This window comes from Vipera berus, assembly GCF_964194415.1.
Source record: "Vipera berus genome assembly, chromosome: 7".
Classification (NCBI taxonomy): Eukaryota; Metazoa; Chordata; class Lepidosauria; order Squamata; family Viperidae; genus Vipera; species Vipera berus.
In genome coordinates, this window is record NC_138209.1 from 16557378 (window position 1) to 16573146 (window position 15769).

General features: G+C 41.7%; 1 protein-coding gene across 2 annotated transcripts in view; it reads left to right on the forward strand.

The window, feature by feature from the left end:
* Positions 1-15769, forward strand: part of GRID2 (glutamate ionotropic receptor delta type subunit 2) — a 1115417-nt gene that overhangs the window by 820085 nt on the left and 279563 nt on the right. For both annotated transcript variants that reach the window (XM_081332056.1, XM_081332057.1), the window contains exon 9: positions 4668-4769. In XM_081332056.1, the coding sequence (XP_081188182.1) occupies positions 4668-4769 (102 nt within the window). The remainder of the gene's footprint in view (positions 1-4667; positions 4770-15769) is intronic.

A 15769-nucleotide genomic window follows, 5' to 3' on the forward strand; every position in this document is an offset into this window, starting at 1 on the left:
AGGCGTTGGACTAGAACAGGGCTTTTCAACCTGTGGTACTTTGGCACCTGGCAGGTGGTATGCAACCATCCTAGAGGAATGGTAACAGGGGAGAGAGGAATGAGCTGAAGAGGCGGCAGCACCACACAGCCTGAGGGAAAGACAGCTGGAGCTGCAGGGCTATCGGGGCTCAGCAGAAGCCCCAGGATCAGCCCCGGGCTCCAGCTGATCGGCGCTTTCAGAAGCTGGAGATACCCTGAAGAGAAAAGGAGGAGGAAGAGGGAGAGAGGAGAGGATATAAAAGGGGTTTTGGGTGGGAAAGGGACAGTGAGGGACTGCTCCTGCCCTGCGCCCTGGGCACATGAAGAGGAGGCGGTGAGTGCCTGGTGTCCCTACTGACTGTCCCTGCTGACTATTGAGAAAGAAAAAAAAGCAAGAGAAGCACTTCCCTTTCTCTCAGGATGCCAGTGCTCACACACTCGCCACCTTTTCTATGCACCCCCTGGGGGTAGAGCAGAGATGGTGGAGGCCCCCTCACTGGATCCAGGGATGCCCTGTGGATCTAAGGCTGAGCACGTTCTGGATTTGAGGGCCCCCATCAGTAGATCAGCGCCACACCCGCTTGCTGAGCTAGCCTTGCAGGCACCAGGCTTCCCTTCCCACCAGGCATGGGACAGCAACGGCCAGGGGTAGCATGGCCACCACCTCTCCCATCATCCCTTGGGAGGAAGGAGGGAAGGAAGGAAGGAAGGAAGGAAGGAAGGAAGGAAGGAAGGAAGGAGGGAGGGAGGGAGGGAGGGAGGGAGGGAGGGAGGGAGGGAGGGAGCTGGGAAAAGGACTGCTGTCATGCCTCCATCAGAGCCTGAATCTGCTGAGGAAAATGAGCTGGAACTGGACCGTATGAAGGTTGAGGGAGAGGTGTCTGTGGCTTCAGAGGAATGTGGGGAAGAGCAGGCCGAGGCAGGCCAGGGCCCTTCAGGATTGGGACAGGATGAACATGAGAGACAGAGCTCAGGTGATGAGCAAGGGCCACCCCCCTCCTGATCCTAGAGCATGGAGAGTGGAGAGAAGGAGGGAACAATGCAGGCTGGCTCAACTACTCGGGAAGAGAGCGCCCTGCCCCTCTCCACAAGGCACATCTGGAGATTGAGACTTAAGGAGATGCTGTGGGGAGGGGCATTTGTCGGGATCAAATGCTGATTTCTTGGAGTTTTGTGTGCTGTTGCTGATCTTAGAAACAACTCTCTGATCTCTTCTTCTGCGTTGTGATTTCTGCTTGGAAACCCTGAAATTCTTGACCATTGGACTGGCTGACAAACTTGATTTTGGTGTTCAAATACCTCGGGTTGAATTTTGGCTTCTCTCCTGAAACTGCTCAGGCAAGCTTCTATTTCCACAGACTTGGTAGATTTTAGATGTATGTTTCATTCCTTGTTATCTACATGGCCTTGAGTAAATTACTCTTCTAATCTAACTGTATGTGAAACTGCTTGCAGCCAGAGGTTGTTGAAGGTGTGTGTGTCTTACTTTGTTCTGGGGCTTGCCAGAAACGTGGGAGCATTTGGGGAAAATTGAAGCAAATAAAGGGCGGTTTGAACTGCCAGTTGACTGTTTTGCCTCTGTGTTGTGCCCTGGGTCATCACAACTGCGTTCTGAGCACTTTGCAGGTTCATTTTTTTAAGCTGCTTCAGGCTCCAGGCAGAGGTTTTCCATTTTGACCCCTGCCCTGCCATCCCCTGTCACTGCCTCGGTACCTGAAGGGCCTCTGTGTGCTTCTCAGTTCGCCTCTCCCAGACCCATGCACGTGTTTGGGTCTGTGTCGGGGTGTGTGTGTGGACGTGTGGGGGTGTCTCACTCCTTGCAGCCCCATGCTGTGACATTGGGGAGGAAAAGGACAGGAGAGAGAAGGGAAGCTGCGATTGGAGCGTCTTACAGCCTTCCACGGGGCTGGGGGGTGGGAGCTGGGGGGGCAGGGCATGATGCGATCGGCAGCATGTTCAGAAAAAGAAACAAGTACTCCAAAAAAACAGCTTTCATTAGTTTGCAGCCTGCCATCACAGAAGGTCTCTGTTGGGGGCACGGGGCTGCTAGGGGTGAGACCCCCACCCACCCATGCACACACACACACACACACACACACACAAACAAACATGTGGGCAAGTCTGAGAGACGTGATCTGAGAGTCACACAGAGGAAATGACAGGGGGTAGGGGGTCAAAATGTGAAGTCTCTGCCCACCGCTGCCTGCCTGTTGCCACCTGTGCCTGGACCCTCAGGCACTTTTTAAAAAAAAGCAGGGGAGGAAGGAAGGAAGGAAGGAAGGAAGGAAGGAAGGAAGGAAGGAAGGAAGGAAGGAAGGAAGGAAGGAAGGAAGGAAGGAAGGAAGGAAGGAAGGAGATGCAATTTTTTTGGAAATGCCCCAGTTCAAAGGACAAAGCAATTTTGTATTCTGTTTTGTCACAGACAGAACTTTGTTGGCAATCCAAGTTAACATTGGTATTCTTGAACTGTGAGCTTTTAGGAAAATATCCTCTCCTGGTATGTTGCTAACAAACATTTCCATGGGGAAAACAGGACAAAGCAGAATGGGGAAAATGTTTTCCTTTGCTATATTTCCAGTCTGAATTAGACCAAGGCAGGTTCTCTACAAGAGAGCCCTTTTAAGGATTATGTATTAATAGAAAAGCAACTAAGCTACTTCTGTTCCTAAACACTAAAGCTGTTGCACATAAAGCTGTTGCACATAAAAAATGGAGGAGCTCTGATCAACTGTCACAGGCACCATTTTGACAGTTTTGCTAAATATAAGCATGGGATAAACTGAGCCTGGTTTGTTCTCAATCTCTTAAGTGTCCACAAACTACTAGCAAAAGTGGCATTTGATCACCAGGAAAGGAGGCATTGAGAAATGTTTCCCCTTTGGGATATGAGCATCCAAGAAGGGACAGGAAAGGAGAAAAGGAAAGAGGAAAGACAAAGAAAAAGAAGGAAAGAGGGGAAGAGAGCAAGGAAGGAAAAAGAAGGGAAGAGGGAAAGGAAGAAAATGGAAAGGAGAATGAAGAGGGAAGAAAACAGAAGAGAAGGAAGGAAGGAAGGAAGGAAGGAAGGAAGGAAGGAAGGAAGGAAGGAAGGAAGGAAGGAAGGAAGGAAGGAAGGAAGGAAGGAAGGAAGGAAGAAAGGAAGATTATAATGAGAGGGAGGGAGGATCTGAGGGAAGTCCTGCCGTACACTTGGCCACGACCAGCCCTGCTGCCCTTATGCCATCCCCTTGTCCCCTCCTCCTGACTCTCCTGGTGGTCTCCCATCCTATCACTGAGGATCCTTTGGTTACAAAGCCAGGTCTCCTCGCATGGAGAGGGAGTGGGCCTCCCTCTGACCTCCCACACATTTTGCCCTCCCACACACACCATGAGCAACCTGGCTAAGGAGAGCAAGCCAAGCAGCAGCAGCTTCAAGAAGGTAAGCACCGCCAACTGTCTCCTTGGGGAAGTCTGGGGTGAGCTGCGTGCTTGCCCTCCACTTCCCAGGGCTCTGGGCAGCCTGCACTGCCCAGGGTCTTCCACGTGGCCTGAGAGCAAAGGAACCGCCACTAAAGAAATTAAAAAACTAGTACTTTTTCCCCTTTTTTTAACGGTTTGTAACATTTTATTAGATTACGGAATCAAATACAAAAATACAAAAGCAAAGAGTGGGACACAGTGGAGGAGGAGAAGAAGTGGGGGGAGAGAGAGGGAGAAGGGGGAAAGAAAAGACATTGACTTCCAACTTCCTCTGTTGCAGTACAGTGAACCCTTAACATCGAACCTCAACTCTTTACTTTTCCATAATAGCGTAAACTAGACATTTCTATCACAACAAGTGAATCTAATCGGTAAAACCCAAAAACCCCGCCCCTTTTTTTTCAGCCATCAAGTTTTTGACACCTTGCTAAGCACAGGTGGTACTCGAATATTGTCATGTCCTAAAAGTGGTACAATCTGTGAAAAGGTTGAAAAGCCCTGGTCTAGAAGACTCCCAGGGTCACTTCCAACTCTCTTATTCTGTTAGGTCCCTCTGACCTTTACCAAAACATGGAGCTGCAAAATTGAGCATAGAGGCAGATGTATTTGTGCTGGAGAAGAAGATGGTAGTTAGTACTTAATCTCATAAAATGTCAAAGGAGAAAAAGTTATGTTAGGATGCTCAACAGGATCCATAACAACTGTTTTAGATACATGCTAGTCAGGGTTTCATGCAGTCAGGGAGACATTATAGAGATTTTCAATCAGAGGCTCTGCAGGAGGCTGCTATCAAAGAAATTATTTATTTATTGGTTCTGTATATTTCATCTTTCTTTCCATAAGGCTCTCAATTCAAAGCAATTTTAAACAGCAAAAGGTTACACAAAGTCCAGAAAAAGTCTGGCTGAAGAAGAAAGTCTAACTCATTTCCTGAAGGCAAAAAGAGTGAGAAATAAACCCAAGTCCAAAGGGAATACATTTCTCAGTTTCAAGGAAATGTAGGAAAGAGATTCTTCAACCCAAGGTTGATTTCAATTTATTGATGAAATATTGATGTGTGTGTGTGTGTGTGTGTAGGTGTGCGTGTAGGTGTGCGTGTGTGCACTTCTATCTAAATAGAAGCAATTGACCAGGTTTTATGATTCTTGACGTGACACATCCTTTTTTTTTCTTTTTTCTATTTTTCAGTTGGGTTGCTGGAATCCTGCCACTGGTCTAAATGGGTCACTAACAGACAGAAGACTGGAAAATAACATGCGAGGAGTAGTTCTTCGTGTAGTGACTGTGTTGGTAAGCAGTGTTAAGATTTCTTTTTTAAAAGTCATTTATTGGGGCTGTAGAAGTCATCATTTCAGAAATCACGTGGTAGTTTCCTTAACTCTCCAAAGTGAATCAATTCTCTGAAACAAAATGAAGAAGTGCCCCATTAAATCCCACTGGATGTTTCTGAATCAATTTGCTTATTTGGAATGATTCAAAAAGAATCCAGACATTAGCACAGTCGTCTCTCCTCTTCCTAATTTTGCTGGGTCCCCTGGTTTCCCACAAATAGTTGTTGATTAAGAGAATCTGAAGAAGAAAGGTAATACAAAACAGAACTGTAATCAAATATGCATAAACTTCCTGCAGAGTGTTAAACCTTCGGTCTGAACATTTATCAATATTGGGGACCACTACCAAATATTTGTTTCACCATGGATACAAATGTATTGGAATATTGGAAAAGGTAATCAAGAATGGAATAATGGATGTTGACAATACTGTTGACCTGAACCCATTTCAATTAAATTTGGGGCTAGGATACATTCTGAAATTGTTTTATTTGCACTGATATAAGATCTAAGTTGTTAAATGAACAAAGTGAGTACATCCCTTATGGTTCTCTTGGATTACTGGTGGGCTTCTCTACCATTGATTACAATATAATTCTGGATGATATGGCCAGTTTAGGCCTTTGTGCTGAATGGGGATGATTGAACTTAAATTTTATTCATACTATTGGATATAGAAATGGAGGTTTGTTCTATTTTGTATGGGTTTCTTCAACTGTCATTGGTTTTGAAGATGGGAAAAGGCTTTGGCAAGGGACATAATTTAATATCTGTTAGTCTGTCTGTCTAGCTAGCTAGCTAGCTATATAGATAACTAGCTATATAGCTATCAAGGAGCATGGTGGCTCACATGGTTAGGACACTGGATTGTCAAGCAGCAAGCCTGTGTTCAAGACCCAAGTGTTCCTCTGAGACAGGGTGAGCTCCTGTTATTTGCTCCAGCTTCTGTCAGAGACATGAAAGGAGTGTGTGATGTGATCTATCATCTATCTATCTATCTATCTATCTATCTATCTATCTATCTATCTATCTATCTATCTATCTATCTATCTATCTATCTATCTATCTATCATCTGTGTGTCTGTCTATCCATCCAGCTAACTAGATCAAAATAGAATCAGTGACACAAGGACATATGAAAGGGGCAGAATGTTGTCTAACCAATATTGTAACTAGGTTCATATGTCCCAATTATCAATTCAACAGAACAAGTGCATTAAATTTAACACTTGAGAAAAGCTAGGGAGCAACACTAAATGTTGGAACTTAATATAATTAATGTTAAGTATTTGGACTGCAGGCCAAAAGACACAAAAACAAATTGTGAGCTAATGTGAAATCTTTCAGTTAACATCACTGTAACTTAATATTGGATATTAGAAAAATGCTGGCAGTTGTGCTCCAACAATACCATAAGTTACCCCTGCCTGTTCAACACTACAGAGTTGTATAGGATAAACCATTTTCTATTCTAGTAAACTAAATTGGAATAACACAAAAATGCCAGAGTGATATGTAATTTGATGTTCCTCACACTAATGTCACAAAAGGAGAAACTAGGTCTTTGTACTTTGAGGTTAGTATCATATTCCTGCAGTGAGTGTGCTCAGTTAATGTTTTCTATTTTAAAAAATCCAAATTCCCCCATCAGTTTTATAATTTCATCACCATTTATCTTTTTAGAACTTGCCGTGGTGTATTCTGGCATCCAATTATACTAGTATTTTTTAGGGACTTGGATATATTGTACTGCATTACTATTTATGCAGGCTGATAAGTTTCAAGAAAAAAAGAAGAAAGGGGTAAATTAAAAGTTCAGAATCTCACATACATAAAATTAGATCCCCCAGTGCAATCCTCTTATACTTCTCAGGCAGAGTCTTTCAGAGGCCATGGGTGAAGTATGATTTATATACCGCCCTTCTCCCGTAGGACTCAGGGCGGTTCACAAGGTTTTTAAAAACAATAAAACAAATTACAAAACTTAAAATCAATTAAAAAGATTATATTGACCTTGAAATAAAACCCCAATTAAAATACAATTAATATATATATATAATTTTAATGCTAACATTTTAATATTTTGTATAGTGTTTTATAGTTCAATATTTGGGGGGGGGGGTTAGTGTCATCACAGGGGATCCACGAAGGCTTGAAGAAAGATTATGATTTAAATCTTGAGTTAAATCTTGGGGGTTTGAGACCATGGTCCATGGCTAGAAAGGTATTTAAAGTTACTTAAAACATGAATTCAGTGAAGAAGTAGCAATATCCTCTTCAGAAGTGCATTGTTTCCAAAAACTGAATTTTGTTTAATTTCCATGGGTCATGATTGGTAAAACTACAAAAAGGTTACAGAAAGGGAACACAGTGGATGGATAGGATCAAATCTATCTCTTTGGAATGACTTGGACTCTTTGGAATGACCTGTTCCAGATGTTGTGGGTGTTCAACACTGGAGGTTTGTAAGAAGGGATTGGACAACCATTTGTCTGAAATGGTATAGGCTTTTCTGCTTGAGCAGGGAGCTGGAACTTTGGAACTTCCAACTTTGCTATTCGGTTATTCGGTTATTCTGTTATTTTGTTATTCTAGAACAGGGGTAGGCAACCTCAGCTTTTATGACTCATGGACTTCAACTCCCAGAATTCCTGAGTCAGCTATTCTGACTCAGGAATTCTGGGAGTTGAAGTCCATGAGTCATAAAAGAGCTGCGGTTGCCGACCCCAGTTCTAGAATGTCCTTCAAAGAGCTATGGGTTATTACCAAAGTCAAGTACAAATATTATACTTTTGACTATATAGTCACCAGCAGTTGAATTAGCATTTCCATTAAACATGATGTGCGTCAGATTAAAATAACAAGCTAGCTGTTCCTTTGTGCAATTCTGACCAGGATTCAAAATGTTCTTCCTGTCATTATGGGTTTTTCTTTTTTTAGTGAACCTTTCCCTATTCTCATTCTAAGCCATTTAATAAATGTCTTATCTTGACAATCCTGCCGCTACCAAGAAGAAAGGCCCAGTAGTTTACATTTCTAAAATATGTACAGGTAAGCAGAAAAAGGTTGAACATTCACATCAATGTGATAGATGAGCTTTCAGCATACCTCCCTTACTAGGGATGGGCAGTTTCTTTTCGGCTGAGGAACACATTTCCTCAAGAGTCAAAGCTATGTTAGCAAAGTCCTAAAATCATATTATGGACAGTCTCATAAAAGAACTAATGCGTATTTGTGGAGAGGGGGAGGGGATCGCCTGTTTTAATAAATGATTGTCATGACAGGTATATCCTATTATTAAACACTTGAATACAAGAAGTCAAGTATTGTGACAACTAACTCCATTCCGAAAACATAAGACAGTACCGATCAATAGAAAGAAGCATCTCATGCAAAGCAAATTCATCCCCACCCTATGTTACCGGTGCCAAACATGGACACTTATAATAAAACATAAACAAAAGTTAGTCTCCACAGAAATGAGATGTTTGAGGAAATCTTCTGGAGTGACCAGAAGAGATAAAATCTGAAATGAGATCATAAGAGAAAGAATTGGCATAGAACCAATCTTAAATTACATACAAAAGCAGCAAATAAAGAGGTTTGCTCACCTGGAGAGGATGCCTTGGGATTACATATCGTACAAGGCATATACAAAAAAAGGAGAAAGTCAAAGAACACAAGGCAGACTCAGAAGAAGATGGAGGGACAACATCAAAGACACACTAAAACAGCATCAAATAACAATTGTTGAGGCTGTGGGAAGAGCAAGAACCAGAACTTTGCATCTCCCTCGACACCCAAAGTGGTAAAACACTGAGGTTGCTTCTTGATAGCTTTTCCAAAATGCTTTGTACCAGTCCAGTTATTTTTTTGAACAAGTGAGCTTACTTCCAAAACAGCTTGTCCATGCAAGGCCTTGAAGTGATCTTACAAACAGAGAAGGTGATGCTTTGCAGAATGCCAGATTCCAATCTATATTCATTTTTAATTAAATAAATATTTTAAAATTTAGTCATACTCTGTAGAAAGCATGGCGCTTCCAAGGAAGGTACACAGAACATTATCTTGCTTTCTACCTTAGAATAATAGTGAATCAAAGCTCAAACATGTATCATTGCATGGAATCACATGCAATGTGTCTCCTTTTCCTCTCTCTTTCAAAATGTAAGCTTGTTAGATCATAAATTGTTGCATTAGCAATAACACTTAGGCAGCATTCTTGGAGCAGTTTACAATGTCAGCATATTGCCCCTAACAATCTGGGTCTCCGTTTTATCAGCCTCAGAAGGATGGAAGGCTGTGTCAAGCTTGAACCCATCAGTATCAAACTCCAGACTGTGGGTAGAGTTTGCCTGCAATACTGGACTTTAACCCCTGCACCTCCAGGACTCTCGTGCTTTGCTTTTCACTTAAGAGTCATATCGCCATTTATGAACAAGTAACAGCATTAATTATTATTATAGTGACATTTTTGTAAATTGCTGAGTATCAATATAAAATCTGGTGGGGAGGGGAAGGGAATGATGCTATTTACCAATCAACCCATGATATGAGAAAAACCTATTTTTGAAAAGTATTTGAGCATAAGATTTATTGAAAATCTTTAGCTGACTAAAGAAATGGCAAAGCAGCAGTATTTTATTCATCACTTTTCACTGCTTGTTCCTATTTATATTCTTCTGAGAAGAAAAAGCATGAGGGTGGACAACGTCAAAAAAAAGCCATCTAAGATTTCCCCCCCCAAAAAAAAAAATGTTACTAGTTTACAGCAGCCGTGATAAATGGCCTCATTTTATTGTTGGGTGAATAAAATCATCATGAGGATTAATGCATGACACAAGTGCTTGACTATTTGCTATTCTTTCTAGTCATTTCAGACCTATGATTGGAAGCTGCCACTAAATATGAAATATATCTCCTGAGATTTATGGGAGGCTGTCATTTTTAATTTAAAACAGATAACACAGAGTAAGTAATAGAGGTTTTGAAATGGTCGACACTGCTAAAAATAATATCTCAGGTCATTCAGTATCTAAACAGAAAGAATTGTTTCAAGTGCAACTATTAGCCAGAGCTAAACTTTTCTGAGGTCACTGGGCACCTTGACTGTGCATTCATTTAAATTTAGAATAGAGACATTCTCCCTGTTTTTTACTTAAATTTGTAACCTTAGCTCCAGCTTAAGAGAGACCAACTGCTGCATGGTCTCTTCTATTTTTTTTTCTTTTCTTTTAACAACCCTGTAACCCCTTGCATCAGAATGGAATTGGGACAACTGAAGGGAGCTGAGTGTTTACAGGCCGGATGCCCTTCCTGATGCCTACACAGAGCTCACAGCAGAGAGAAATATCTGCCACTACCTAGGATCAAAGTCACAGCCTCCTGATTGTGAGGCAAGACCTCCACCTTTTAGGTCACCATGCCACTCACATGGTCTCTTCTATACTGGAGAGAAAATGATTTCACTGTGTGATGTGATTTGCATGGGAATAGGACTTCTTTATTTTTAAACTTAAGGAGCGATAAGATGACAGAAACTATGACCCAGTCAATGACATATTTAATTCACATTGCAGAGGACTTTAGTTTTGCTTTAACAGGTGGCTGTTCCTAGGCAACCTTGTCTGTTCTTGGAAGCTAAGCAGGATCCATCTCATTTGAAAGAGAGACCTCTGAGAAATTCCAGGGCTGCTGTCTAATCTAGAAAGTTAACAAATTATCCCTCATACCTACTAGAAAGCTCACATTAACAACAAGGTCAAGAAGTCAGGTCTATGATATAAAAAGGTAAAGGTAAAGGTTCCCCCGCACATGCGTGCTAGTCGTTTCCGACTCTAGGGGCCAGTGCTCATCTCCGTTTCAAAGCCGAAGAGCCAGCGCTTGTCAGAGGACGTCTCCGTGGTCATGTGGCTGGCATGACTAGACGCCAAAGGCGCATGGAACACTGTTACCTTCCCACCGTAGTGGTCCCTATTTTTCTACTTGCATTTTTTACGTGCTTTCGAACTGCTAGGTTGACAGAAGCTGGGATGAGTAACAGGCGCTCACTCTGTTACGTGGCACTCGGGATTCGACCCGCCAAACTGCCGACCTTCTGATCGACAAGCTCAGCGTATAAAAATATAAAAGGAAGTTTTTATTTCTTTTTTGTTGTTGTTAGTTGCGAAGTCGTGTCCGACCCATCGCGACCCTATGGACAATGTTCCTCCAGGCCTTCCTGTCCTCTACCATCTTCTGGAGTCCAGTTAAGCTCACGCCTACTGCTTCAGTGACTCCATCCAGCCACCTCATTCTCTGTCGTCCCCTTCTTCTATTGCCCTCAATCTTTCCCAGCATTAGGCTCTTCTCCAGTGAGTCCTTCCTCCTCATTAGGTGGCCAAAGTATTTGAGTTTTAGCTTCAGGATCTGGCCTTCTAAAGAGCAGTCAGGGTTGATCTCCTCTAGGACTGACCGGTTTGATCGCCTTGCAGTCCAAGGGACTCGCAGGAGTCTTCTCCAGCACCAGAGTTCAAAGGCCTCAATTCTTTTGCGCTCAGCCTTTCTTATGGTCCAACTTTCACTGCCATACATTGCAACTGGGAAGACCATAGCCTTGACTATACGCACTTTTGTTGACAGGGTGATGTCTCTGCTTTTTAGTGTGCTGTCTAGATTTGCCATGGCTTTCCTCCCTAGGAGCAAGCGTCTTTTAATTTCTTGACTACAGTCCCCATCTGCAGTGATCTTGGAGCCCAGGAAAATAAAATCTGTCACTACCTCCATTTCTTCCCCATCTATTTGCCAGGAATTAAGAGGGCCGGATGCCATGATCTTAGTTTTCTTAATGTTTAGTTTCAACCCAACTTTTGCACTCTCCTTCTTCACTCGCAACAAGAGACTCTTCAGTTCCTCTTCACTTTCTGCCATTAGAGTGGTATCATCTGCATATCTTAGGTTGTTGATATTTCTTCCAGCAATCTTAATTCCAACTTTTGATTCATCTAGCCCTGCCTTTCTCATGATGTGCTCTGCATATAAGTTAAATAGGCAAGGCGACAGTATACAGCCTTGCCGGACTCCTTTCCCAATTTTGAACCAATCAGTGGTTCCGTGTCCAGTTCTCACTGTTGCTTCTTGGCCCGCATATAGATTTCTCAAGAGACAAATAAGATGGTCTGGTATGCCCATCTCTTTAAGGACTTGCCAGAGTTTGTTATGATCCACACAATCAAAGGCTTTAGCATAGTCAATGAAGCAGAAGTAGATGTTTTTCTGGAACTCTCTAGCTTTTTCCATGATCCAGCGTATGTTGGCAATTTGATCTCTAGTTCCTCTGCCTCTTCGAAATCCTGCCTGTACTTCTGGTAGTTCTCGATCCACATACTGCTGGAGTCTAGCTTGTAGGATTTTAAGCATAACTTTACTAGCATGAGAAATGAGTGCAATGGTGCGATAGTTTGAACATTCTTTGGCACTGCCTTTCTTTGGAATTGGAATGTAAACTGATCTTTTCCAATCCTGTGGCCACTGTTGAGTTTTCCAAATTTGCTGGCAAATTGAGTGTAGCACTTTTACTGCATCGTCTTTTAAGATTTTGAATAGCTCAGCTGGAATACTGTCACCTCCACTAGCTTTGTTGTTGCTCAGCTTTTCTAAGGCCCACTTCACTTCACATTCTAGGATGTCTGGCTCGAGGTCAGTGACCACCTCATTGTGATTATCAGGGACGTTAAGCTCATTCTTGTATAGTTCTTCTGTGTAATTTTGCCATCTCTTCTTAATCTCTTCTGCCTCTGTTAGGTCCCTGCCATTTTGGTCCTTTATCATGCCCATTTTTGCATTGAACGTTCCCTTCATCTCTCCAATTTTCTTGAATTTTATTTCTTAGGATCTTAAAAAAATATTCTAAGGATTTTAATGTTAGTAAGCGATAGCTGGAGAAAGAAGACCAAAAGTATTTGAGAGAAATAGTTTTCCTTTGCTAGAATTTAATAGAATCAACTTGTTGATAAGTATGAACAATAATTCTCCATCATCAGGGCCTCAGCGTACTTCACTAGGTTATTGAAGCTACCTCCAAAACAGGAAGATGTGAACTTCAAAAGAGCATTATGTCTTATGGGTTAGGAGAATAGTAATCTCAATCAGAGTGGCAGGCAAACACTATTAGGAATTGAATTCTGCAAGCTTTGGGAAATTTCAGGTTTCTCATCTTTACCAAGATCATAAGAATTATTATTGATAAGGTGCATTTACTCAGCAGATCATAAGAAATTTCTGCCAACTTCAAGTATCTGCAAGGATGATTTTTTTTTAAAAAAGTGTTTTTCCTGTATCATTAAAGAAAAAGTACTCCTACATCTCCTATGTTCTTTGGTCACAATCTGAACCTGAAGTACAAGACAGTTTGAGAAAGTGCATTGACAGGCCAAATGTTTATTGATTCAGACAATAAACAATTACTGCGATAATTAAGTTTGCAGATGATACCACCGTAGTGGGTCTTATTACAGGTGGAGATGAAACAGCGTACAGGGGGGAGTTACAAAAACTATCCACATGGTGTTTAGAGAACAACTTGCACCTGAACATCAGCAAGATGAAGGAGATGGTGCTAGACTTCCGGAGGAAAAGAGAGGAACCTGCCCCACTTTACATCGGGGGGGATGTGTGGAGAGAGTTTCTTCCTTTAAATTCCTGGGAGTCTACCTCTGTGAAGATCTTACCTGGAAAGTCAATACAACCCAGGTGGCCACAAAGGCCCAACAGAGACTCCACTTCCTCAGGGTCTTGTGGAAGAACAGGGTAGAACAATGGCTAATGATCTTCTTTTTCCAGACTACTATAGAGAGCGTCCTCTCGCACTGTATTGTGGTTTGGTATGCTGGCCTGACAGCCGCGGATAGGAAGGTATTACAGAGGGTGGTGAGCACAGCACAAAACATCGTGGGCTATCCCCTGACACCACTGGATGACATCGCCAGGGCTCGCTGCCTTGGAAGAGTGAGGAAAATTCTCAGGGATGACTCACACCCTGGACGGTACCTCTTTACTCTCCTACCATCGGGTAGGAGATACAGGAGTATAGCCAGCCGTACCAACAGGCTGAAGAACAGCTTCTATTCATGGGCTGTCAAGCTTCTGAACAGGAAATAACTCTATGTATGATTGACTTGTGAGGCTGGTGTGTTGTGCAGTTAGCTCACATGGTGTAACAAGATGGGTTTGTTGTCACTGTGAGTTGTGGGGGAGGGCATGAAGGGAGGCTCAGCCAATCTCAATGTATACATGGTTGTACTTTGGCAATAAAGGTTCGTTCATTCATTCATTCATTCATTATGGATGTATCTCTTTAGGGCATGGAAATAGAATTGATGATAAGAATAAATTATCTTTTAATGCTAGTTGTTCTCACTGATTTCATTCACCAAGTGCTTTAACCTGTAGCATAATACTCTCTATAACTTTATGATGCATTGCTTCTGACTGGTTTTCATTGACCAGTTATTGAAGTGCAGTTCAAAATATTAATGTTATTTTATTTTTCTGTAGCCTATTATATAGTCAGTCTTTTCCTTTTTAATATTGTTTTCTTAACCATAGCTAGCAATCCAGAGCTTCCAGAAGGAGAATATTAAAAGTTTCGATTCAATTTTGACCATTGATTGTCAACATCAAGATAATACATTTTGCTTTCAATTAAAAATAACAAGCTATAATGCCATTCTTTGTCCAAGTATAAATGAAAGGAAAAGACGGTCAATAAAGCAATCAAGGAAATAAAGTATTAGTATCTCTTTATTCTTTCTGAAACCTTGTGAGTATGATTAACACCAAGACTAAAACTTTTGAGGAATCAGAAGAGGGAGACTATGTCATACAGCCAGTGCTTTTTTTGTAAAAGAAAAAGGTGCCGGAACTCACACATGTCATACAACCCGCCTTGCCTACCCTACAAGGTTCCATCCAAAAAAGGTGCCGGAACTCCGTTCTGAGCGTTCTATGAGAAAAAAAGCCCTGCATACAGCTATGAAATCTTCCATATTTGTATCATGATTTGCAGAGATGTTGTGATTTTTTGCTGCTGTGTTAAAATGCAGGTGAATTAATAGAATATATTGCTAAGTGGGTACCCAAAAGCTTGTATTATTTATGTGTATGTCTTCACTATCTCTGGGCTGGTCAAGTCATGAAGCAGAATGAAGTCTGACAATGAAGTGTCATTTTAAACAGGACCAGATGTGATTACTAGCTCTCACATAAACAAAAAATAAGAAACACCTGATAACAGATCTGTCTTTTACTCTGGCAAGGAACTGGGCTGCCAAAAGGACAGACATGACATCCCCATTGTACTACTGGGGGGGGGAGAGAGAGAGCATAAGTAATTTGACCCTTGATTTGTCTATAACTAAAACCTGTATTTAATACATGGCAGTTGCTAGAATCCTTTCATAATGTTTTGACAATATTATCTCAGCTCCTCTCTCCTTGAAAATCTTTCTAAGTTAGTTTGGCTTGGATTGAGGTTTTGTTATGTTCTAATTTTGCATTGCTAGCTGAACAAAGTCTGACATCACTCCTTCCATTAGCCAAAATGATAGAGGCTGTGCAGGCAGGAGATATATGTATATTATGTGCCACATTGTCTGCCCTATAGCTTCTAAGTTAGTCTGTGTCTTCAGAAGCAGTAGATATTACTCCATCATTAGCAATGAAGTAGGAACCATTAGCTTATCCAGTTTTGTTACTGGTTATTATGTTCTTTATATACAGTAAGAAATTCCCTTGGGCCATTTTAAGCCTGTATATCTAAGATCAGAACTAGCAGCTGCCATTTGTAAGTTGTCTCCTATATTAACAACATTGGGTGGTTTTATACTAGCAGGCAAGTTTGGCAGAGTGGAAAATTATATTCTTTGAAGAGTTCAATTTAATGGATTAAAATATCAGTATTAAGATCTATTCTGATTTGAT